The 26,460-nt window shown below is 41.7% G+C and overlaps 1 protein-coding gene across 1 annotated transcript in view; it reads left to right on the forward strand.

The window, feature by feature from the left end:
• The window catches only part of LOC116354060 (IgGFc-binding protein), a 118,883-nt gene that overhangs the window by 29,868 nt on the left and 62,555 nt on the right, over positions 1–26,460 (forward strand). Inside the window, exons 33-77 of the mRNA XM_031793078.1 lie at positions 304–548; positions 888–1,036; positions 1,377–1,505; positions 1,699–1,837; positions 2,138–2,279; positions 2,705–2,904; positions 3,034–3,172; positions 3,383–3,454; positions 3,647–3,837; positions 4,224–4,353; positions 6,514–6,758; positions 7,098–7,246; positions 7,665–7,793; positions 7,935–8,073; positions 8,372–8,513; positions 8,939–9,138; positions 9,268–9,406; positions 9,617–9,688; positions 9,881–10,071; positions 10,460–10,589; positions 12,584–12,828; positions 13,168–13,316; positions 13,621–13,749; positions 13,911–14,049; positions 14,350–14,491; positions 14,917–15,116; positions 15,242–15,380; positions 15,591–15,662; positions 15,855–16,045; positions 16,432–16,561; positions 19,665–19,909; positions 20,249–20,397; positions 20,702–20,830; positions 20,978–21,116; positions 21,417–21,558; positions 21,984–22,183; positions 22,309–22,447; positions 22,658–22,729; positions 22,922–23,112; positions 23,505–23,634; positions 24,179–24,423; positions 24,763–24,911; positions 25,220–25,348; positions 25,500–25,638; positions 25,939–26,080. Of these exons, the coding sequence (XP_031648938.1) occupies positions 304–548; positions 888–1,036; positions 1,377–1,505; positions 1,699–1,837; positions 2,138–2,279; positions 2,705–2,904; positions 3,034–3,172; positions 3,383–3,454; positions 3,647–3,837; positions 4,224–4,353; positions 6,514–6,758; positions 7,098–7,246; positions 7,665–7,793; positions 7,935–8,073; positions 8,372–8,513; positions 8,939–9,138; positions 9,268–9,406; positions 9,617–9,688; positions 9,881–10,071; positions 10,460–10,589; positions 12,584–12,828; positions 13,168–13,316; positions 13,621–13,749; positions 13,911–14,049; positions 14,350–14,491; positions 14,917–15,116; positions 15,242–15,380; positions 15,591–15,662; positions 15,855–16,045; positions 16,432–16,561; positions 19,665–19,909; positions 20,249–20,397; positions 20,702–20,830; positions 20,978–21,116; positions 21,417–21,558; positions 21,984–22,183; positions 22,309–22,447; positions 22,658–22,729; positions 22,922–23,112; positions 23,505–23,634; positions 24,179–24,423; positions 24,763–24,911; positions 25,220–25,348; positions 25,500–25,638; positions 25,939–26,080 (6,948 nt within the window). The remainder of the gene's footprint in view (positions 1–303; positions 549–887; positions 1,037–1,376; positions 1,506–1,698; positions 1,838–2,137; positions 2,280–2,704; positions 2,905–3,033; positions 3,173–3,382; positions 3,455–3,646; positions 3,838–4,223; positions 4,354–6,513; positions 6,759–7,097; positions 7,247–7,664; positions 7,794–7,934; positions 8,074–8,371; positions 8,514–8,938; positions 9,139–9,267; positions 9,407–9,616; positions 9,689–9,880; positions 10,072–10,459; positions 10,590–12,583; positions 12,829–13,167; positions 13,317–13,620; positions 13,750–13,910; positions 14,050–14,349; positions 14,492–14,916; positions 15,117–15,241; positions 15,381–15,590; positions 15,663–15,854; positions 16,046–16,431; positions 16,562–19,664; positions 19,910–20,248; positions 20,398–20,701; positions 20,831–20,977; positions 21,117–21,416; positions 21,559–21,983; positions 22,184–22,308; positions 22,448–22,657; positions 22,730–22,921; positions 23,113–23,504; positions 23,635–24,178; positions 24,424–24,762; positions 24,912–25,219; positions 25,349–25,499; positions 25,639–25,938; positions 26,081–26,460) is intronic.

A 26,460-nucleotide genomic window follows, 5' to 3' on the forward strand; every position in this document is an offset into this window, starting at 1 on the left:
TATATAAAGATGAAAGTCTTATCAAATCTATTATATTGGTAAGGAGTTCCATCGTGAAACCCACGGGAACATCCAACCTACAGTAAAGTGGATCGTTCCTAGAGTTTGATTCCTAGCTATGCAAACAGACAGCCTTATATACAGTATACATGTATTATGTTCAGCTTGGAAAACACTATTTACATTTTGTCAGGCATCATTTGGTGAAAATAATAACCCAACTATGTGAACAATGAGTCAGTATTATTTCCACCAGCCAATTACTAATCTCACTCCCAACTTTATAATCACTATTCCCCCCAGACACCTCTACCTGTATCGCGTCTGGTGACCCTCACTACACCACCTTCGACAAGAAGAAGTACAACTTCATGGGGAACTGCAGCTACCTGATGTCAGAGCCCTGTAACCACATGTCAGTGCCTCACTACGAGGTGCATGCTGACAACGAGAACCGCTTCAACAAACCAACCATCTCCTACCTGAAGGCTGTGCATGTGTACGTGCGTGGGGTGAAGATCTCCATCTTGAAGGGAGGCACCGTGCAGGTGAGAGAGAGAGGGATTGATGGAGGGATAGGGTTGGGGTAGAGAGAAAAAGAGATGAGGAAGACGTTTGAAAATGTTTAAATACGTAACAATAGAATGAAATAGTGATAAAATGCAGAGCCCTGCATGTACACATTCAATATAAAGTAACATACACTGTCAAGAACAGTGTGTCATTGTATTCAATAAATATGTTTTTGCCACCGAAGGGAAATTCCTGAGCAGCATTAAATGCATCAAATTCATACAAAACACAGAACAGCTTATAAAGAGGAAGCTAAAAAACATAAAAAATGAAGTGCCCCTCACTAACACGTCTGTGTCCTCTTCTCCTCCTAGTTGGATGGTATCAATGTGAACATCCCACTGACCCCAGCTACAGGCGTGTCTGTTTTGAAGTCTGGTAAACACTACACTATAGCCATGGACTTTGGTGTGACCGTACGATATGACGGAAACCACTATATGGACATCAAGGTCATCAAGGAGTGAGTCAAAACTGCTTCATACACACACTGAAGACAACACACACACACACACACACATACAGAGAGAGAGAGAGAGAGAGAGAGAGAGAGAGAGAGAGAGAGAGAGAGAGAGAGAGAGAGAGAAAGACCAAAAATGGGGTCTATGCAGCTTGGTTTCTCTCCTACAGTTTTGGTGACCCCGACATGATATACCATTAAAATAACCATATAAACACAACGTAAAATAAAAACCAAGTAGAAATTTCTCACATTGTAATATTTTAATTTTATAATGTTGTCATTAATTAATATTGTAAAAAAAATGCTTGACTCATCGGCCTATTTGCGCCTCTGTATTTAGCTATAAGGACAAGCTGTGTGGACTGTGTGGAGACTACAACGGAAACTCCAACGATGACTTCAGGAAACCCGACGGTTCTCTGACCACCAACCCCAATGACTTTGGACACAGCTGGGTCACAGATCCCAAGTGAGTCATACCACCAGTTACACACACACACACACACACACACACACACACACACACACACACACACGCACACACACACACACACACACACACACACACACACACACACACACACACACACACACACACACACACACACACACACACACACCAACACACACACATGACTGATTCACCCTGTCTCTGACTCCAGTTGTAACAAGAAGCCCAACACCACCATCCCAGGCTGTACTGATGATGAACTGGACAGGTATGAGAGCTCTGGCTACTGCGGCATGCTACTGGACAAGAACGGACCGTTCGCTGTCTGTCACCCCAAGGTCAACCCCAATGTGAGTAACTACCGTAATGTGTGGTATATAGTGTCTTACCTAATGTGAGATATTACTGTAATGTACGGTATATAGGGTCATATCATATTTTGTCTTTAAGATTCAACAAAAGTTTGTTTAATGTGTAAAATCTCACACCCAAGAAAAACATTTTGTAAATATATAGACATATTTAGTGCATAAATGTTTAAACACTCTTAATTATATTCAATTCAAACAACTTTGTCACTTAAGTAACCAAACCTCCAAGCTTTGGGTGCAAGTCGAAGACACGCATATGTTTATGTGTGTCTATTTCAGAGTTTCTTCAAGGACTGTCTGTTTGACCTGTGCGAGCTGGATGGTGCTCAACCCATCCTGTGTGAGTCCATCGAGTCGTACGTCAACGACTGTCAGGACCGAGGAGTCACCATCGGAACCTGGAGGAACAGCACCTTCTGCCGTGAGTACAGATCAGTGTTGGGGTCAATTCCATTTCATTCCAGTCATTTCAGAAAGTAAACCAAATTCTCATTCCAAGTTTTCCCTCACTGAAAAGCATTAAAGAGAATTGGAATTGGTATTTTAAAGTACATCCTGAATTGACTGGAATTGAAATGGACCCCAACCCTGCTACAGATACATGTTATACATAATAATAACAAGGAAGAGACGGATATTGATGATGAAGATGGAAATTGCAGTGATTAATATAATAATAATTATTCATTCACTCACCAAAGACCCTGCTGTTATTAGCACATCAAAGACCAAACAATACACTCTAACAGTACTGTTCCGTATGACCAACAATGTCATTATTAAGAGACAGTCATGTTTTAAAGTAGACCTATCTCCTAATGTCTCCTCTTCCCTCCTTCTCTCCAGCTCTGACATGCCCCCCCAACAGTCAGTACGTGCCCTGTGCCGCCCCTTGCCAGCCCACCTGTGCCTCCAGACCCTCCACAGGGTGTGATGCTCCCTGTTCAGAGGGCTGTGTGTGTGACCCTGGTTACGTCCTCAGCGCTGGGAAGTGTGTCAAAGAGAACTCCTGTGGCTGCAAAGGCACCAACGGACAGTACTACGAGGTGAGTGTGTTGTGTGTCGGGTGATGGACTTTGTGTGTGTGACGTGTATGTAACCAACCTGCAACCAACCACTGATGAACTATTGTCTCTCCCTCCATCTCTCCTCCTTCCCTCCCTCCCTCCCTCCAGCCTGGTGAGGAGTGGTACCTGGAGGACTGTAAGCTGAAATGTTATTGTAACGCTCCCTTCGTCACCTGCAATCCCTCTGATTGCCCTCCAATGCACGAGTGTAAGGTCCAGGGAGGAGAGCTGGACTGCTACCCTACAAGTAAGTCCCCTGACATAAACAGTCCGTACAAACACCCACACACACTCAGAATGGTGTTTTGACATCTGACGTTTTGGATGGTAGGGGAGGTGACCAGGCTGTGACCATATGAGTTGACCAGACAGCACAAACAGATCTGAGACTTGGCTATAATGTCTTTCTCTCTTATGTCTCATGCTGTCTCCCTCTGTCCCTCCGCCCCAACTACAGTCAAACCAACTACTGCCATACCAACTACACCTAAACCAACTACTCCCAAACCTACTACCACAAAACCACCAGGTGAAATTAACAGACAATCATTTGTTCTCATTCTTACGATCAGAATCAGAAACCGCTTTCTGTATTTGCACAAATCAATTCATTGGTAACCCAATAATTCCTGATATTAACCCCTTGTCTCCCTTCCGCCCCACCCCCTTTCCCTCTCTTCTTTGCCTCCCCCCATCCTCCTCTCCCTCTCTCCCCCAATAGTGACGTGCCCTCCCAATGCTGAGTATATAGAGTGTGGCCCTGCCTGCATCCCCAGCTGTAAGGAACCCTCCACCAACTGCACTGGCTCCTGTATCAGCGCGTGTTTCTGTAAGCCAGGCTTTGTGTTCAAAGGCAGACGCTGTGTCCCCATAGAAACATGTGGCTGTCTGGAGGGAGGTGACTACTATGAGGTACGAGACCATCTGGGATTGTTAGTCTGTGGTTAAGAATGTACTGTGTGATTGAATATGACACAATATAATGTGATGTACAATATTGTGAGTGATATACCATACGGCTTACCAATCGATATATGATACACGATATTTGCGATGTGATACACAATATGATACAATATTATACGATACAGTACTTTTACTGTCCAGAATGTCCACTTACATGGATATTGATAGTGCTCCTCTCAGCACATCACAAATATACTTTCAAAATGACCAGCAACACAAGGAACACACGCATACGTTTACAGAATGCACAAATAAATGACAAAATATATATATATATATATTGTCAAAAAAACATGTTAACAATTCCTCTCTTCCTGTCTCTGTCCTTTTAGCCAGGAGAGATCATCTTTGGTGACGGCTGCTCCAAGCTGTGTCGTTGTGCTGGAAACTACATCTTGGACTGTGTGGACAACTCCTGCTCTCCCACAGAGGAGTGTCGCAACGGAGCCTGCTATCCTAAAGGTACTGTTAGCTGAGTTATAATACATTGTTAGGCAAAGTTATCATAACTTGTATTAGCTCAGTTATCACAACTTGTATTAGCTCAGTTATCATAACTTGTAATAGCTAAGTTATAAGAACTTGAATTAGCTGAGTTTTTATTTTACCTTTATTTAACTAGGCAAGTCAGTTAAAGCTTCTTCAGGATTGGTGGGTTGAGCTAACGAAGGCTAATGCGATTAGCTTGAGGTTGTAAGTAACAAGAACATTTCCCAGGACATAGACATATCTGACATTGGCAGAAAGCTTAAATTATTGTTAATCTAACTGCACTGTACAATTTACAGTAGCTATTACAGTGAAAGAATACCATGCTATTGTTTGAGTAGAGTGCACAGTTTTGAACATGAAAAGTTTTTCATCAACAAATTAGGCACATTTGGGCAGTCTTGATACAACATTTTGAACAGAAATGCAATGATTCATTGGATCAGTCTGGAACTTTGCACATACACTGCTGCCACCTAGTGGCCAAAATCTAAAATGAAGCTGGGCTGGAATAATACATTATGGCGTTTCTCTTGCATTTCAAACATGATGGTACAAAAGAATACAAAGAATGGTGTGTTTTTCTTTGTATTATCTTTTACCTGATCTAATGTGTTATATCCTTCTACAATCCTTTCACATTTCCACACACTTCAAAGTGTTTCCTTTCAAATGGTACCAATAATATGCATATCCTTGTATCAGTGCCTGAGCTACAGGCAGTTAGATGTGGCTATGTCATTTTAGGCGAAAATTGAAAAAAAGGGTCCAACACAGAACAATTTCTTATTTGCAATGACGGCGGGTTAACTGCCTTGTTCACGGACAGAACGACAGACTTTTACCTTGTCAGCTCGCGGATTAAATTGAGCAACCTTTCAGTTACTGGCCCAACGATCTAACCACTAGGCTACCTGCCGCCAAAGTTATCATAACTTGTATTAGCTCGGTTATCGTAGCTGGTATTAGCTAAGTTATGAGATCTTGTATTAGCTCAGGTATCATAACTTGTATTAGCTCAGTTATCATAACTTGTATTAGCTCAGTTATCATAGCTGGTATTAGCTAAGTTATGAGATCTTGTATTAGCTCAGTTATCATAACTTGTATTAGCTCAGTTATCATAACTTGTATTAGCTCAGTTATCATAGCTGGTATTAGCTAAGTTATGAGATCTTGTATTAGCGCAGTTATTTTTTTTTTATTTTTAAATTTGACCTTTATTTTACTAGGCAAGTCAGTTAAGAACAAATTCTTATTTTCAATGATGGCCTAGGAACAGTGGGTTAACTGCCTGTTCAGGGGCAGAACGACAGCTTTGTACCTTGTCAGCTCGGGGATTCAAACTTGCAACCTTTCGGTTACTAGTCCAACGCTCTAACCACTAGGCTACCCTGCCGCCCCAGTTATCATAGCTGGTATTAGCTAAGTTATGAGATCTTGTATTACGGCATACCAGTTATCATAACTTGTATTAGCTGAGTTATCATAACTTGTATTAGCTGAGTTATCATAACTTGTATTAGCTCAGTTGTCATAACTTGTATTAGCTCAGTTATCATAACTTGTATTAGCTCAGTTATCATAACTTGTATTAGCTCAGTTATCATAACTTGTATTAGCTCAGTTGTCCTAACTTGTATTAGCTCAGTTGTCATAACTTGTATTAGCTCAGTTATCATAACTTGTATTAGCTCAGTTATCATAACTTGTATTAGCTCAGTTATCATAACTTGTATTAGCTCAGTTATCATAACTTGTAATAGCTCAGTTATCATAACTTGTATTAGCTCAGTTATCATAACTTGTATTAGCTCAGTTATCATCACTTATATAAAGATGAAAGTCTTATCAAATCTATTATATTGGTAAGGAGTTCCATCGTGAAACCCACGGGAACATCCAACCTACAGTAAAGTGGATCGTTCCTAGAGTTTGATTCCTAGCTATGCAAACAGACAGCCTTATATACAGTATACATGTATTATGTTCAGCTTGGAAAACACTATTTACATTTTGTCAGGCATCATTTGGTGAAAATAATAACCCAACTATGTGAACAATGAGTCAGTATTATTTCCACCAGCCAATTACTAATCTCACTCCCAACTTTATAATCACTATTCCCCCCAGACACCTCTACCTGTATCGCGTCTGGTGACCCTCACTACACCACCTTCGACAAGAAGAAGTACAACTTCATGGGGAACTGCAGCTACCTGATGTCAGAGCCCTGTAACCACACGTCAGTGCCTCACTACGAGGTGCATGCTGACAACGAGAACCGCTTCAACAAACCAACCATCTCCTACCTGAAGGCTGTGCATGTGTACGTGCGTGGGGTGAAGATCTCCATCTTGAAGGGAGGCACCGTGCAGGTGAGAGAGAGAGGGATTGATGGAGGGATAGGGTTGGGGTAGAGAGAAAAAGAGATGAGGAAGACGTTTGAAAATGTTTAAATACGTAACAATAGAATGAAATAGTGATAAAATGCAGAGCCCTGCATGTACACATTCAATATAAAGTAACATACACTGTCAAGAACAGTGTGTCATTGTATTCAATAAATATGTTTTTGCCACCGAAGGGAAATTCCTGAGCAGCATTAAATGCATCAAATTCATACAAAACACAGAACAGCTTATAAAGAGGAAGCTAAAAAACATAAAAAATGAAGTGCCCCTCACTAACATGTCTGTGTCCTCTTCTCCTCCTAGTTGGATGGTATCAATGTGAACATCCCACTGACCCCAGCTACAGGCGTGTCTGTTTTGAAGTCTGGTAAACACTACACTGTAGCCATGGACTTTGGTGTGACCGTACGATATGACGGAAACCACTATATGGACATCAAGGTCATCAAGGAGTGAGTCAAAACTGCTTCATACACACACTGAAGACAACACACACACATACAGAGAGAGAGAGAGAGAGAGAGAGAGAGAGAGAGAGAGAGAGAGAGAGAGAGAGAGAGAGAGAGAGAGAGAGAGAGAGAGAGAGAGAGAGAGAGAGAGAGAGAGAGAGAGAGAGAGAGAGAGAGAGAGAGAGAGAGAGAGAGAGAGAGAGAGAGACCAAAAATGGGGTCTATGCAGCTTGGTTTCTCTCCTACAGTTTTGGTGACCCCGACATGATATACCATTCAAATAACCATATAAACACAACGTAAAATAAAAACCAAGTAGAAATTTCTCACATTGTAATATTTTTATTTTATAATGTTGTCATTAATTAATATTGTAGAAAAAATGCTTGACTCATCGGTCTATTTGCTCCTCTGTATTTAGCTATAAGGACAAGCTGTGTGGACTGTGTGGAGACTACAACGGAAACTCCAACGATGACTTCAGGAAACCCGACGGTTCTCTGACCACCAACCCCAATGACTTTGGACACAGCTGGGTCACAGATCCCAAGTGAGTCATGCCACCAGTTACACACACACACACACACACACACACACACACACACACACACACACACACACACACACACACACACACACACACACACACACACACACACACACGACTGATTCACCCTGTCTCTGACTCCAGTTGTAACAAGAAGCCCAACACCACCATCCCAGGCTGTACTGATGATGAACTGGACAGGTATGAGAGCTCTGGCTACTGCGGCATGCTACTGGACAAGAACGGACCGTTCGCTGTCTGTCACCCCAAAGTCAACCCCAATGTGAGTAACTACCGTAATGTGTGGTATATAGTGTCTTACCTAATGTGAGATATTACTGTAATGTACGGTATATAGGGTCATATCATATTTTGTCTTTAAGATTCAACAAAAGTTTGTTTAATGTGTAATATCTCACACCCAAGAAAAACATTTTGTATATATAGACATATTTAGTGCATAAATGTTTAAACACTCTTAATTATATTCAATTCAAACAACTTTGTCACTTAAGTAACCAAACCTCCAAGCTTTGGGTGCAAGTCGAAGACACGCATATGTTTATGTGTGTCTATTTCAGAGTTTCTTCAAGGACTGTCTGTTTGACCTGTGCGAGCTGGATGGTGCTCAACCCATCCTGTGTGAGTCCATCGAGTCGTACGTCAACGACTGTCAGGACCGAGGAGTCACCATCGGAACCTGGAGGAACAGCACCTTCTGCCGTGAGTACAGATCAGTGTTGGGGTCAATTCCATTTCATTCCAGTCATTTCAGAAAGTAAACCAAATTCTCATTCCAAGTTTTCCCTCACTGAAAAGCATTAAAGAGAATTGGAATTGGTATTTTAAAGTACTTCCGGAATTGACTGGAATTGAAATGGACCCCAACCCTGCTACAGATACATGTTATACATAATAATAACAAGGAAGAGACGGATATTGATGATGAAGATGGAAATTGCAGTGATTAATATAATAATAATTATTCATTCACTCACCAAAGACCCTGCTGTTATTAGCACATCAAAGACCAAACAATACACTCTAACATTACTGTTCCGTATGACCAACAATGTCATTATTAAGAGACAGTCATGTTTTAAAGTAGACCTATCTCCTAATGTCTCCTCTTCCCTCCTTCTCTCCAGCTCTGACATGCCCCCCCAACAGTCAGTACGTGCCCTGTGCCGCCCCTTGCCAGCCCACCTGTGCCTCCAGACCCTCCACAGGGTGTGATGCTCCCTGTTCAGAGGGCTGTGTGTGTGACCCTGGTTACGTCCTCAGCGCTGGGAAGTGTGTCAAAGAGAACTCCTGTGGCTGCAAAGGCACCAACGGACAGTACTACGAGGTGAGTGTGTTGTGTGTCGGGTGATGGACTTTGTGTGTGTGACGTGTATGTAACCAACCTGCAACCAACCACTGATGAACTATTGTCTCTCCCTCCATCTCTCCTCCTTCCCTCCCTCCCTCCCTCCAGCCTGGTGAGGAGTGGTACCTGGAGGACTGTAAGCTGAAATGTTATTGTAACGCTCCCTTCGTCACCTGCAATCCCTCTGATTGCCCTCCAATGCACGAGTGTAAGGTCCAGGGAGGAGAGCTGGACTGCTACCCTACAAGTAAGTCCCCTGACATAAACAGTCCGTACAAACACCCACACACACTCAGAATGGTGTTTTGACATCTGACGTTTTGGATGGTAGGGGAGGTGACCAGGCTGTGACCATATGAGTTGACCAGACAGCACAAACAGATCTGAGACTTGGCTATAATGTCTTTCTCTCTTATGTCTCATGCTGTCTCCCTCTGTCCCTCCGCCCCAACTACAGTCAAACCAACTACTGCCATACCAACTACACCTAAACCAACTACTCCCAAACCTACTACCACAAAACCACCAGGTGAAATTAACAGACAATCATTTGTTCTCATTCTTACGATCAGAATCAGAAACCGCTTTCTGTATTTGCACAAATCAATTCATTGGTAACCCAATAATTCCTGATATTAACCCCTTGTCTCCCTTCCGCCCCACCCCCTTTCCCTCTCTTCTTTGCCTCCCCCCATCCTCCTCTCCCTCTCTCCCCCAATAGTGACGTGCCCTCCCAATGCTGAGTATATAGAGTGTGGCCCTGCCTGCATCCCCAGCTGTAAGGAACCCTCCACCAACTGCACTGGCTCCTGTATCAGCGCGTGTTTCTGTAAGCCAGGCTTTGTGTTCAAAGGCAGACGCTGTGTCCCCATAGAAACATGTGGCTGTCTGGAGGGAGGTGACTACTATGAGGTACGAGACCATCTGGGATTGTTAGTCTGTGGTTAAGAATGTACTGTGTGATTGAATATGACACAATATAATGTGATGTACAATATTGTGAGTGATATACCATACGGCTTACCAATCGATATATGATACACGATATTTGCGATGTGATACACAATATGATACAATATTATACGATACAGTACTTTTACTGTCCAGAATGTCCACTTACATGGATATTGATAGTGCTCCTCTCAGCACATCACAAATATACTTTCAAAATGACCAGCAACACAAGGAACACACGCATACGTTTACAGAATGCACAAATAAATTACAATATATATATATATATATATATTGTCAAAAAAACATGTTAACAATTCCTCTCTACCTGTCTCTGTCCTTTTAGCCAGGAGAGATCATCTTTGGTGACGGCTGCTCCAAGCTGTGTCGTTGTGCTGGAAACTACATCTTGGACTGTGTGGACAACTCCTGCTCTCCCACAGAGGAGTGTCGCAACGGAGCCTGCTATCCTAAAGGTACTGTTAGCTGAGTTATAATACATTGTTAGGCAAAGTTATCATAACTTGTATTAGCTCAGTTATCACAACTTGTATTAGCTCAGTTATCATAACTTGTAATAGCTAAGTTATAAGAACTTGAATTAGCTGAGTTTTTATTTTACCTTTATTTAACTAGGCAAGTCAGTTAAAGCTTCTTCAGGATTGGTGGGTTGAGCTAACGAAGGCTAATGCGATTAGCTTGAGGTTGTAAGTAACAAGAACATTTCCCAGGACATAGACATATCTGACATTGGCAGAAAGCTTAAATTATTGTTAATCTAACTGCACTGTACAATTTACAGTAGCTATTACAGTGAAAGAATACCATGCTATTGTTTGAGTAGAGTGCCCAGTTTTGAACATGAAAAGTTTTTCATCAACAAATTAGGCACATTTGGGCAGTCTTGATACAACATTTTGAACAGAAATGCAATGATTCATTGGATCAGTCTGGAACTTTGCACATACACTGCTGCCACCTAGTGGCCAAAATCTAAAATGAAGCTGGGCTGGAATAATACATTATGGCGTTTCTCTTGCATTTCAAACATGATGGTACAAAAGAATACAAAGAATGGTGTGTTTTTCTTTGTATTATCTTTTACCTGATCTAATGTGTTATATCCTTCTACAATCCTTTCACATTTCCACACACTTCAAAGTGTTTCCTTTCAAATGGTACCAATAATATGCATATCCTTGTATCAGTGCCTGAGCTACAGGCAGTTAGATGTGGCTATGTCATTTTAGGCGAAAATTTAAAAAAAGGGTCCAACACAGAACAATTTCTTATTTGCAATGACGGCGGGTTAACTGCCTTGTTCACGGACAGAACGACAGACTTTTACCTTGTCAGCTCGCGGATTAAATTGAGCAACCTTTCAGTTACTGGCCCAACGATCTAACCACTAGGCTACCTGCCGCCAAAGTTATCATAACTTGTATTAGCTCAGTTATCGTAGCTGGTATTAGCTAACTTATGAGATCTTGTATTTGCTCAGGTATCATAACTTGTATTAGCTCAGTTATCATAACTTGTATTAGCTCAGTTATCGTAGCTGGTATTAGCTAAGTTATGAGATCTTGTATTAGCTCAGGTATCATAACTTGTATTAGCTCAGTTATCATAACTTGTATTAGCTCAGTTATCATAGCTGGTATTAGCTCAGTTAGCTCAGTTATCATAACTTGTATTTGACAGCTTTGTACCTTGTCAGCTCGGGGATTCAAACTTGCAACCTTTCGGTTACTAGTCCAACGCTCTAACCACTAGGCTACCCTGCCGCCCCAGTTATCATAGCTGGTATTAGCTAAGTTATGAGATCTTGTATTACGGCATACCAGTTATCATAACTTGTATTAGCTGAGTTATCATAACTTGTATTAGCTGAGTTATCATAAATTGTATTAGCTCAGTTATCATAACTTGTATTAGCTCAGTTATCATAACTTGTATTAGCTCAGTTATCATAACTTGTATTAGCTCAGTTGTCATAACTTGTATTAGCTCAGTTGTCATAACTTGTATTAGCTCAGTTATCATAACTTGTATTAGCTCAGTTATCATAACGTGTATTAGCTCAGTTCTCATAACTTGTATTAGCTCAGTTATCATAACTTGTATTAGCTCAGTTATCATAACTTGTATTAGCTCAGTTATCATCACTTATATAAAGATGAAAGTCTTATCAAATCTATTATATTGGTAAGGAGTTCCATCGTGAAACCCACGGGAACATCCAACCTACAGTAAAGTGGATCGTTCCTAGAGTTTGATTCCTAGCTATGCAAACAGACAGCCTTATATACAGTATACATGTATTATGTTCAGCTTGGAAAACACTATTTACATTTTGTCAGGCATCATTTGGTGAAAATAATAACCCAACTATGTGAACAATGAGTCAGTATTATTTCCACCAGCCAATTACTAATCTCACTCCCAACTTTATAATCACTATTCCCCCCAGACACCTCTACCTGTATCGCGTCTGGTGACCCTCACTACACCACCTTCGACAAGAAGAAGTACAACTTCATGGGGAACTGCAGCTACCTGATGTCAGAGCCCTGTAACCACACGTCAGTGCCTCACTACGAGGTGCATGCTGACAACGAGAACCGCTTCAACAAACCAACCATCTCCTACCTGAAGGCTGTGCATGTGTACGTGCGTGGGGTGAAGATCTCCATCTTGAAGGGAGGCACCGTGCAGGTGAGAGAGAGAGGGATTGATGGAGGGATAGGGTTGGGGTAGAGAGAAAAAGAGATGAGGAAGACGTTTGAAAATGTTTAAATACGTAACAATAGAATGAAATAGTGATAAAATGCAGAGCCCTGCATGTACACATTCAATATAAAGTAACATACACTGTCAAGAACAGTGTGTCATTGTATTCAATAAATATGTTTTTGCCACCGAAGGGAAATTCCTGAGCAGCATTAAATGCATCAAATTCATACAAAACACAGAACAGCTTATAAAGAGGAAGCTAAAAAACATAAAAAATGAAGTGCCCCTCACTAACACGTCTGTGTCCTCTTCTCCTCCTAGTTGGATGGTATCAATGTGAACATCCCACTGACCCCAGCTACAGGCGTGTCTGTTTTGAAGTCTGGTAAACACTACACTGTAGCCATGGACTTTGGTGTGACCGTACGATATGACGGAAACCACTATATGGACATCAAGGTCATCAAGGAGTGAGTCAAAACTGCTTCATACACACACTGAAGACAACACACACACACACACACATACAGAGAGAGAGAGAGAGAGAGAGAGAGAGAGAGACCAAAAATGGGGTCTATGCAGCTTGGTTTCTCTCCTACAGTTTTGGTGACCCCGACATGATATACCATTCAAATAACCATATAAACACAACGTAAAATAAAAACCAAGTAGAAATTTCTCACATTGTAATATTTTTATTTTATAATGTTGTCATTAATTAATATTGTAGAAAAAATGCTTGACTCATCGGTCTATTTGCTCCTCTGTATTTAGCTATAAGGACAAGCTGTGTGGACTGTGTGGAGACTACAACGGAAACTCCAACGATGACTTCAGGAAACCCGACGGTTCTCTGACCACCAACCCCAATGACTTTGGACACAGCTGGGTCACAGATCCCAAGTGAGTCATGCCACCAGTTACACACACACACACACACACACACACACACACACACACACACACACACACACACACACACACACACACACACACACACACACACACACACACACACACACACACACACACACACGACTGATTCACCCTGTCTCTGACTCCAGTTGTAACAAGAAGCCCAACACCACCATCCCAGGCTGTACTGATGATGAACTGGACAGGTATGAGAGCTCTGGCTACTGCGGCATGCTACTGGACAAGAACGGACCGTTCGCTGTCTGTCACCCCAAGGTCAACCCCAATGTGAGTAACTACCGTAATGTGTGGTATATAGTGTCTTACCTAATGTGAGATATTACTGTAATGTACGGTATATAGGGTCATATCATATTTTGTCTTTAAGATTCAACAAAAGTTTGTTTAATGTGTAATATCTCACACCCAAGAAAAACATTTTGTATATATATAGACATATTTAGTGCATAAATGTTTAAACACTCTTAATTATATTCAATTCAAACAACTTTGTCACTTAAGTAACCAAACCTCCAAGCTTTGGGTGCAAGTCGAAGACACGCATATGTTTATGTGTGTCTATTTCAGAGTTTCTTCAAGGACTGTCTGTTTGACCTGTGCGAGCTGGATGGTGCTCAACCCATCCTGTGTGAGTCCATCGAGTCGTACGTCAACGACTGTCAGGACCGAGGAGTCACCATCGGAACCTGGAGGAACAGCACCTTCTGCCGTGAGTACAGATCAGTGTTGGGGTCAATTCCATTTCATTCCAGTCATTTCAGAAAGTAAACCAAATTCTCATTCCAAGTTTTCCCTCACTGAAAAGCATTAAAGAGAATTGGAATTGGTATTTTAAAGTACTTCCGGAATTGACTGGAATTGAAATGGACCCCAACCCTGCTACAGATACATGTTATACATAATAATAACAAGGAAGAGACGGATATTGATGATGAAGATGGAAATTGCAGTGATTAATATAATAATAATTATTCATTCACTCACCAAAGACCCTGCTGTTATTAGCACATCAAAGACCAAACAATACACTCTAACAGTACTGTTCCGTATGACCAACAATGTCATTATTAAGAGACAGTCATGTTTTAAAGTAGACCTATCTCCTAATGTCTCCTCTTCCCTCCTTCTCTCCAGCTCTGACATGCCCCCCCAACAGTCAGTACGTGCCCTGTGCCGCCCCTTGCCAGCCCACCTGTGCCTCCAGACCCTCCACAGGGTGTGATGCTCCCTGTTCAGAGGGCTGTGTGTGTGACCCTGGTTACGTCCTCAGCGCTGGGAAGTGTGTCAAAGAGAACTCCTGTGGCTGCAAAGGCACCAACGGACAGTACTACGAGGTGAGTGTGTTGTGTGTCGGGTGATGGACTTTGTGTGTGTGACGTGTATGTAACCAACCTGCAACCAACCACTGATGAACTATTGTCTCTCCCTCCATCTCTCCTCCTTCCCTCCCTCCCTCCAGCCTGGTGAGGAGTGGTACCTGGAGGACTGTAAGCTGAAATGTTATTGTAACGCTCCCTTCGTCACCTGCAATCCCTCTGATTGCCCTCCAATGCACGAGTGTAAGGTCCAGGGAGGAGAGCTGGACTGCTACCCTACAAGTAAGTCCCCTGACATAAACAGTCCGTACAAACACCCACACACACTCAGAATGGTGTTTTGACATCTGACGTTTTGGATGGTAGGGGAGGTGACCAGGCTGTGACCATATGAGTTGACCAGACAGCACAAACAGATCTGAGACTTGGCTATAATGTCTTTTTCTCTTATGTCTCATGCTGTCTCCCTCTGTCCCTCCGCCCCAACTACAGTCAAACCAACTACTCCCATACCAACTACACCTAAACCAACTACTCCCAAACCTACTACCACAAAACCACCAGGTGAAATTAACAGACAATCATTTGTTCTCATTCTTACGATCAGAATCAGAAACCGCTTTCTGTATTTGCACAAATCAATTCATTGGTAACCCAATAATTCCTGATATTAACCCCTTGTCTCCCTTCCGCCCCACCCCCTTTCCCTCTCTTCTTTGCCTCCCCCCATCCTCCTCTCCCTCTCTCCCCCAATAGTGACGTGCCCTCCCAATGCTGAGTATATAGAGTGTGGCCCTGCCTGCATCCCCAGCTGTAAGGAACCCTCCACCAACTGCACTGGCTCCTGTATCAGCGCGTGTTTCTGTAAGCCAGGCTTTGTGTTCAAAGGCAGACGCTGTGTCCCCATAGAAACATGTGGCTGTCTGGAGGGAGGTGACTACTATGAGGTACGAGACCATCTGGGATTGTTAGTCTGTGGTTAAGAATGTACTGTGTGATTGAATATGAAACAATATAATGTGATGTACAATATTGTGAGTGATATACCATACGGCTTACCAATCGATATATGATACACGATATTTGCGATGTGATACACAATATGATACAATATTATACGATACAGTACTTTTACTGTCCAGAATGTCCACTTACATGGATATTGATAGTGCTCCTCTCAGCACATCACAAATATACTTTCAAAATGACCAGCAACACAAGGAACACACGCATACGTTTACAGAATGCACAAATAAATTACAAAATATATATATATATATATTGTCAAAAAAACATGTTAACAATTCCTCTCTACCTGTCTCTGTCCTTTTAGCCAGGAGAGATCATCTTTGGTGACGGCTGCTCCAAGCTGTGTCGTTGTGCTGGAAACTACATCTTGGACTGTGTGGACAACTCCTGCTCTCCCACAGAGGAGTGTCGCAACGGAGCCTGCTATCCTAAAGGTACTGTTAGCTGAGTTATAATACATTGTTAGGCAAAGTTATCATAACTTGTATTAGCTCAGTTATCACAACTTGTATTAGCTCAGTTATCATAACTTGTAATAGCTAAGTTATAAGAACTTGAATTAGCTGAGTTTTTATTTTACCTTTATTTAACTAGGCAAGTCAGTTAAAGCTTGAGCTAACGAAGGCTAATGCGATTAGCTTGAGGTTGTAAGTAACAAGAACATTTCCCAGGACATAGACATATCTGACATTGGCAGAAAGCTTAAATTATTGTTAATCTAACTGCACTGTACAATTTACAGTAGCTATTACAGTGAAAGAATACCATGCTATTGTTTGAGTAGAGTGCCCAGTTTTGAACATGAAAAGTTTTTCATCAACAAATTAGGCACATTTGGGCAGTCTTGATACAACATTTTGAACAGAAATGCAATGATTCATTGGATCAGTCTGGAACTTTGCACATACACTGCTGCCACCTAGTGGCCAAAATCTAAAATGAAGCTGGGCTGGAATAATACATTATGGCTTTTCTCTTGCATTTCAAACATGATGGTACAAAAGAATACAAAGAATGGTGTGTTTTTCTTTGTATTATCTTTTACCTGATCTAATGTGTTATATCCTTCTACAATCCTTTCACATTTCCACACACTTCAAAGTGTTTCCTTTCAAATGGTACCAATAATATGCATATCCTTGTATCAGTGCCTGAGCTACAGGCAGTTAGATGTGGCTATGTCATTTTAGGCGAAAATTGAAAAAAAGGGTCCAACACAGAACAATTTCTTATTTGCAATGACGGCGGGTTAACTGCCTTGTTCACGGACAGAACGACAGACTTTTACCTTGTCAGCTCGCGGATTAAATTGAGCAACCTTTCAGTTACTGGCCCAACGATCTAACCACTAGGCTACCTGCCGCCAAAGTTGTTGCCATACAACTCTCCTTCCGTGGCCTCCAATTGCTCTTAAATACAAGTAAAACTAAATGCATGCTCTTCAACCGATCGCTACCTGCACCTACCCGCCTGTCCAACATCACTACTCTGGACGGCTCTGACTTAGAATACGTGGACAACTACAAATACTTAGGTGTCTGGTTAGACTGTAAACTCTCCTTCCAGACCCATATCAAACATCTCCAATCCAAAGTTAAATCTAGAATTGGCTTCCTATTTCGCAACAAAGCATCCTTCACTCATGCTGCCAAACATACCCTTGTAAAACTGACCATCCTACCAATCCTCGACTTTGGCGATGTCATTTACAAAATAGCCTCCAATACCCTACTCAACAAATTGGATGCAGTCTATCACAGTGCAATCCGTTTTATCACCAAAGCCCCATATACTACCCACCATTGCGACCTGTACGCTCTCGTTGGCTGGCCCTCGCTTCATACTCGTCGCCAAACCCACTGGCTCCATGTCATCTACAAGACCCTGCTAGGTAAAGTCCCCCCTTATCTCAGCTCGCTGGTCACCATAGCATCTCCCACCTGTAGCACACGCTCCAGCAGGTATATCTCTCTAGTCACCCCCAAAACCAATTCTTTCTTTGGCCGCCTCTCCTTCCAGTTCTCTGCTGCCAATGACTGGAACGAACTACAAAAATCTCTGAAACTGGAAACACTTATCTCCCTCACTAGCTTTAAGCACCAACTGTCAGAGCAGCTCACAGATTACTGCACCTGTACATAGCCCACCTATAATTTAGCCCAAACAACTACCTCTTTCCCAACTGTATTTAATTTTTATTTATTTATTTATTTTGCTCCTTTGCACCCCATAATTTTTATTTCTACTTTGCACATTCTTCCATTGCAAAACTACCATTCCAGTGTTTTACTTGCTATATTGTATTTACTTTGCCATCATGGCCTTTTTTGCCTTTACCTCTCTTCTCACCTCATTTGCTCACATTGTATATAGACTTGTTTATACTGCATTATTGACTGTATGTTTGTTTTTACTCCATGTGTAACTCTGTGTCGTTTTATCTGTCGAACTGCTTTGCTTTATCTTGGCCAGGTCGCAATTGTAAATGAGAACTTGTTCTCAACTTGCCTACCTGGTTAAATAAAGGTAAAATAAATAAATAAATAAAAGGTTATCATAACTTGTATTAGCTCAGTTATCGTAGCTGGTATTAGCTAAGTTAAGAGATCTTGTATTAGCTCAGGTATCATAACTTGTATTAGCTCAGTTATCATAACTTGTATTAGCTCAGTTATCATAGCTGGTATTAGCTAAGTTATGAGATCTTGTATTAGCGCAGTTATTTAAAAAAAATTTTTTAATTTGACCTTTATTTTACTAGGCAAGTCAGTTAAGAACAAATTCTTATTTTCAATGACGGCCTAGGAACAGTGGGTTAACTGCCTGTTCAGGGGCAGAGCGAAAGCTTTGTACCTTGTCAGCTCGGGGATTCAAACTTGCATACCAGTTATCATAACTTGTATTAGCTGAGTTATCATAACTTGTATTAGCTGAGTTATCATAACTTGTATTAGCTGAGTTATCATAACTTGTATTAGCTGAGTTATCATAACTTGTATTAGCTCAGTTATCATAACTTGTATTAGCTCAGTTGTCATAACTTGTATTAGCTCAGTTGTCATAACTTGTATTAGCTCAGTTATCATAACTTGTATTAGCTCAGTTATCATAACTTGTATTAGCTCAGTTATCATAACTTGTATTAGCTCAGTTATCATAACTTGTATTAGCTCAGTTATCATAACTTGTATTAGCTCAGTTATCATAACTTGTATTAGCTCAGTTATCATCACTTATATAAAGATGAAAGTCTTATCAAATCTATTATATTGGTAAGGAGTTCCATCGTGAAACCCACGGGAACATCCAACCTACAGTAAAGTGGATCGTTCCTAGAGTTTGATTCCTAGCTATGCAAACAGACAGCCTTATATACAGTATACATGTATTATGTTCAGCTTGGAAAACACTATTTACATTTTGTCAGGCATCATTTGGTGAAAATAATAACCCAACTATGTGAACAATGAGTCAGTATTATTTCCACCAGCCAATTACTAATCTCACTCCCAACTTTATAATCACTATTCCCCCCAGACACCTCTACCTGTATCGCGTCTGGTGACCCTCACTACACCACCTTCGACAAGAAGAAGTACAACTTCATGGGGAACTGCAGCTACCTGATGTCAGAGCCCTGTAACCACACGTCAGTGCCTCACTACGAGGTGCATGCTGACAACGAGAACCGCTTCAACAAACCAACCATCTCCTACCTGAAGGCTGTGCATGTGTACGTGCGTGGGGTGAAGATCTCCATCTTGAAGGGAGGCACCGTGCAGGTGAGAGAGAGAGGGATTGATGGAGGGATAGGGTTGGGGTAGAGAGAAAAAGAGATGAGGAAGACGTTTGAAAATGTTTAAATACGTAACAATAGAATGAAATAGTGATAAAATGCAGAGCCCTGCATGTACACATTCAATATAAAGTAACATACACTGTCAAGAACAGTGTGTCATTGTATTCAATAAATATGTTTTTGCCACCGAAGGGAAATTCCTGAGCAGCATTAAATGCATCAAATTCATACAAAACACAGAACAGCTTATAAAGAGGAAGCTAAAAAACATAAAAAATGAAGTGCCCCTCACTAACACGTCTGTGTCCTCTTCTCCTCCTAGTTGGATGGTATCAATGTGAACATCCCACTGACCCCAGCTACAGGCGTGTCTGTTTTGAAGTCTGGTAAACACTACACTGTAGCCATGGACTTTGGTGTGACCGTACGATATGACGGAAACCACTATATGGACATCAAGGTCATCAAGGAGTGAGTCAAAACTGCTTCATACACACACTGAAGACAACACACACACACACACACATACAGAGAGAGAGAGAGAGAGAGAGAGAGAGAAAGACCAAAAATGGGGTCTATGCAGCTTGGTTTCTCTCCTACAGTTTTGGTGACCCCGACATGATATACCATTAAAATAACCATATAAACACAACGTAAAATAAAAACCAAGTAGAAATTTCTCACATTGTAATATTTTAATTTTATAATGTTGTCATTAATTAATATTGTAAAAAAAATGCTTGACTCATCGGTCTATTTGCGCCTCTGTATTTAGCTATAAGGACAAGCTGTGTGGACTGTGTGGAGACTACAACGGAAACTCCAACGATGACTTCAGGAAACCCGACGGTTCTCTGACCACCAACCCCAATGACTTTGGACACAGCTGGGTCACAGATCCCAAGTGAGTCATGCCACCAGTTACACACACACACGCACGCACGCACGCACACACACACACACACACACACACACACACACACACACACACACACACACACACACACCAACACACACACACATGACTGATTCACCCTGTCTCTGACTCCAGTTGTAACAAGAAGCCCAACACCACCATCCCAGGCTGTACTGATGATGAACTGGACAGGTATGAGAGCTCTGGCTACTGCGGCATGCTACTGGACAAGAACGGACCGTTCGCTGTCTGTCACCCCAAGGTCAACCCCAATGTGAGTAAATACCGTAATGTGTGGTATATAGTGTCTTACCTAATGTGAGATATTACTGTAATGTACGGTATATAGGGTCATATCATATTTTGTCTTTAAGATTCAACAAAAGTGTGTTTAATGTGTAAAATCTCACACCCAAGAAAAACATTTTGTAAATATATAGACATATTTAGTGCATAAATGTTTAAACACTCTTAATTATATTCAATTCAAACAACTTTGTCACTTGAGTAACCAAACCTCCAAGCTTTGGGTGCAAGTCGAAGACACGCATATGTTTATGTGTGTCTATTTCAGAGTTTCTTCAAGGACTGTCTGTTTGACCTGTGCGAGCTGGATGGTGCTCAACCCATCCTGTGTGAGTCCATCGAGTCGTACGTCAACGACTGTCAGGACCGAGGAGTCACCATCGGAACCTGGAGGAACAGCACCTTCTGCCGTGAGTACAGATCAGTGTTGGGGTCAATTCCATTTCATTCCAGTCATTTCAGAAAGTAAACCAAATTCTCATTCCAAGTTTTCCCTCACTGAAAAGCATTAAAGAGAATTGGAATTGGTATTTTAAAGTACATCCTGAATTGACTGGAATTGAAATGGACCCCAACCCTGCTACAGATACATGTTATACATAATAATAACAAGGAAGAGACGGATATTGATGATGAAGATGGAAATTGCAGTGATTAATATAATAATAATTATTCATTCACTCACCAAAGACCCTGCTGTTATTAGCACATCAAAGACCAAACAATACACTCTAACAGTACTGTTCCGTATGACCAACAATGTCATTATTAAGAGACAGTCATGTTTTAAAGTAGACCTATCTCCTAATGTCTCCTCTTCCCTCCTTCTCTCCAGCTCTGACATGCCCCCCCAACAGTCAGTACGTGCCCTGTGCCGCCCCTTGCCAGCCCACCTGTGCATCCAGACCCTCCACAGGGTGTGATGCTCCCTGTTCAGAGGGCTGTGTGTGTGACCCTGGTTACGTCCTCAGCGCTGGGAAGTGTGTCAAAGAGAACTCCTGTGGCTGCAAAGGCACCAACGGACAGTACTACGAGGTGAGTGTGTTGTGTGTCGGGTGATGGACTTTGTGTGTGTGACGTGTATGTAACCAACCTGCAACCAACCACTGATGAACTATTGTCTCTCCCTCCATCTCTCCTCCTTCCCTCCCTCCCTCCAGCCTGGTGAGGAGTGGTACCTGGAGGACTGTAAGCTGAAATGTTATTGTAACGCTCCCTTCGTCACCTGCAATCCCTCTGATTGCCCTCCAATGCACGAGTGTAAGGTCCAGGGAGGAGAGCTGGACTGCTACCCTACAAGTAAGTCCCCTGACATAAACAGTCCGTACAAACACCCACACACACTCAGAATGGTGTTTTGACATCTGACGTTTTGGATGGTAGGGGAGGTGACCAGGCTGTGACCATATGAGTTGACCAGACAGCACAAACAGATCTGAGACTTGGCTATAATGTCTTTCTCTCTTATGTCTCATGCTGTCTCCCTCTGTCCCTCCGCCCCAACTACAGTCAAACCAACTACTCCCATACCAACTACACCTAAACCAACTACTCCCAAACCTACTACCACAAAACCACCAGGTGAAATTAACAGACAATCATTTGTTCTCATTCTTACGATCAGAATCAGAAACCGCTTTCTGTATTTGCACAAATCAATTCATTGGTAACCCAATAATTCCTGATATTAACCCCTTGTCTCCCTTCCGCCCCACCCCCTTTCCCTCTCTTCTTTGCCTCCCCCCATCCTCCTCTCCCTCTCTCCCCCAATAGTGACGTGCCCTCCCAATGCTGAGTATATAGAGTGTGGCCCTGCATGCATCCCCAGCTGTAAGGAACCCTCCACCAACTGCACTGGCTCCTGTATCAGCGCGTGTTTCTGTAAGCCAGGCTTTGTGTTCAAAGGCAGACGCTGTGTCCCCATAGAAACATGTGGCTGTCTGGAGGGAGGTGACTACTATGAGGTACGAGACCATCTGGGATTGTTAGTCTGTGGTTAAGAATGTACTGTGTGATTGAATATGACACAATATAATGTGATGTACAATATTGTGAGTGATATACCATACGGCTTACCAATCGATATATGATACACGATATTTGCGATGTGATACACAATATGATACAATATTATACGATACAGTACTTTTACTGTCCAGAATGTCCACTTACATGGATATTGACAGTGCTCCTCTCAGCACATCACAAATATACTTTCAAAATGACCAGCAACACAAGGAACACACGCATACGTTTACAGAATGCACAAATAAATTACAAAATATATATATATATATATATATATTGTCAAAAAAACATGTTAACAATTCCTCTCTACCTGTCTCTGTCCTTTTAGCCAGGAGAGATCATCTTTGGTGACGGCTGCTCCAAGCTGTGTCGTTGTGCTGGAAACTACATCTTGGACTGTGTGGACAACTCCTGCTCTCCCACAGAGGAGTGTCGCAACGGAGCCTGCTATCCTAAAGGTACTGTTAGCTGAGTTATAATACATTGTTAGGCAAAGTTATCATAACTTGTATTAGCTCAGTTATCACAACTTGTATTAGCTCAGTTATCATAACTTGTATTAGCTCAGTTATCATAACTTGTATTAGCTCAGTTATCATAACTTGTATTAGCTCAGTTCTCATAACTTGTATTAGCTCAGTTATCATAACTTGTATTAGCTCAGTTATCATAACTTGTATTAGCTCAGTTATCATCACTTATATAAAGATGAAAGTCTTATCAAATCTATTATATTGGTAAGGAGTTCCATCGTGAAACCCACGGGAACATCCAACCTACAGTAAAGTGGATCGTTCCTAGAGTTTGATTCCTAGCTATGCAAACAGACAGCCTTATATACAGTATACATGTATTATGTTCAGCTTGGAAAACACTATTTACATTTTGTCAGGCATCATTTGGTGAAAATAATAACCCAACTATGTGAACAATGAGTCAGTATTATTTCCACCAGCCAATTACTAATCTCACTCCCAACTTTATAATCACTATTCCCCTCAGACACCTCTACCTGTATCGCGTCTGGTGACCCTCACTACACCACCTTCGACAAGAAGAAGTACAACTTCATGGGGAACTGCAGCTACCTGATGTCAGAGCCCTGTAACCACACGTCAGTGCCTCACTACGAGGTGCATGCTGACAACGAGAACCGCTTCAACAAACCAACCATCTCCTACCTGAAGGCTGTGCATGTGTACGTGCGTGGGGTGAAGATCTCCATCTTGAAGGGAGGCACCGTGCAGGTGAGAGAGAGAGGGATTGATGGAGGGATAGGGTTGGGGTAGAGAGAAAAAGAGATGAGGAAGACGTTTGAAAATGTTTAAATACGTAACAATAGAATGAAATAGTGATAAAATGCAGAGCCCTGCATGTACACATTCAATATAAAGTAACATACACTGTCAAGAACAGTGTGTCATTGTATTCAATAAATATGTTTTTGCCACCGAAGGGAAATTCCTGAGCAGCATTAAATGCATCAAATTCATACAAAACACAGAACAGCTTATAAAGAGGAAGCTAAAAAACATAAAAAATGAAGTGCCCCTCACTAACACGTCTGTGTCCTCTTCTCCTCCTAGTTGGATGGTATCAATGTGAACATCCCACTGACCCCAGCTACAGGCGTGTCTGTTTTGAAGTCTGGTAAACACTACACTGTAGCCATGGACTTTGGTGTGACCGTACGATATGACGGAAACCACTATATGGACATCAAGGTCATCAAGGAGTGAGTCAAAACTGCTTCATACACACACTGAAGACAACACACACACACACACACACATACAGAGAGAGAGAGAGCGAGAGAGAGAGAGAGAGAGACCAAGAATGGGGTCTATGCAGCTTGGTTTCTCTCCTACAGTTTTGGTGACCCCGACATGATATACCATTCAAATAACCATATAAACACAACGTAAAATAAAAACCAAGTAGAAATTTCTCACATTGTAATATTTTTATTTTATAATGTTGTCATTAATTAATATTGTAGAAAAAATGCTTGACTCATCGGTCTATTTGCTCCTCTGTATTTAGCTATAAGGACAAGCTGTGTGGACTGTGTGGAGACTACAACGGAAACTCCAACGATGACTTCAGGAAACCCGACGGTTCTCTGACCACCAACCCCAATGACTTTGGACACAGCTGGGTCACAGATCCCAAGTGAGTCATGCCACCAGTTACACACACACACACACACACACACACACACACACACACACACACACACACACACACACACACACACACACACACACACACACACACACACCAACACACACACATGACTGATTCACCCTGTCTCTGACTCCAGTTGTAACAAGAAGCCCAACACCACCATCCCAGGCTGTACTGATGATGAACTGGACAGGTATGAGAGCTCTGGCTACTGCGGCATGCTACTGGACAAGAACGGACCGTTCGCTGTCTGTCACCCCAAGGTCAACCCCAATGTGAGTAACTACCGTAATGTGTGGTATATAGTGTCTTACCTAATGTGAGATATTACTGTAATGTACGGTATATAGGGTCATATCATATTTTGTCTTTAAGATTCAACAAAAGTTTGTTTAATGTGTAAAATCTCACACCCAAGAAAAACATTTTGTAAATATATAGACATATTTAGTGCATAAATGTTTAAACACTCTTAATTATATTCAATTCAAACAACTTTGTCACTTAAGTAACCAAACCTCCAAGCTTTGGGTGCAAGTCGAAGACACGCATATGTTTATGTGTGTCTATTTCAGAGTTTCTTCAAGGACTGTCTGTTTGACCTGTGCGAGCTGGATGGTGCTCAACCCATCCTGTGTGAGTCCATCGAGTCGTACGTCAACGACTGTCAGGACCGAGGAGTCACCATCGGAACCTGGAGGAACAGCACCTTCTGCCGTGAGTACAGATCAGTGTTGGGGTCAATTCCATTTCATTCCAGTCATTTCAGAAAGTAAACCAAATTCTCATTCCAAGTTTTCCCTCACTGAAAAGCATTAAAGAGAATTGGAATTGGTATTTTAAAGTACATCCTGAATTGACTGGAATTGAAATGGACCCCAACCCTGCTACAGATACATGTTATACATAATAATAACAAGGAAGAGACGGATATTGATGATGAAGATGGAAATTGCAGTGATTAATATAATAATAATTATTCATTCACTCACCAAAGACCCTGCTGTTATTAGCACATCAAAGACCAAACAATACACTCTAACAGTACTGTTCCGTATGACCAACAATGTCATTATTAAGAGACAGTCATGTTTTAA

Source organism: Oncorhynchus kisutch, linkage group LG16 (assembly GCF_002021735.2).
Source record: "Oncorhynchus kisutch isolate 150728-3 linkage group LG16, Okis_V2, whole genome shotgun sequence".
Lineage (NCBI taxonomy): Eukaryota > Metazoa > Chordata > Actinopteri > Salmoniformes > Salmonidae > Oncorhynchus > Oncorhynchus kisutch.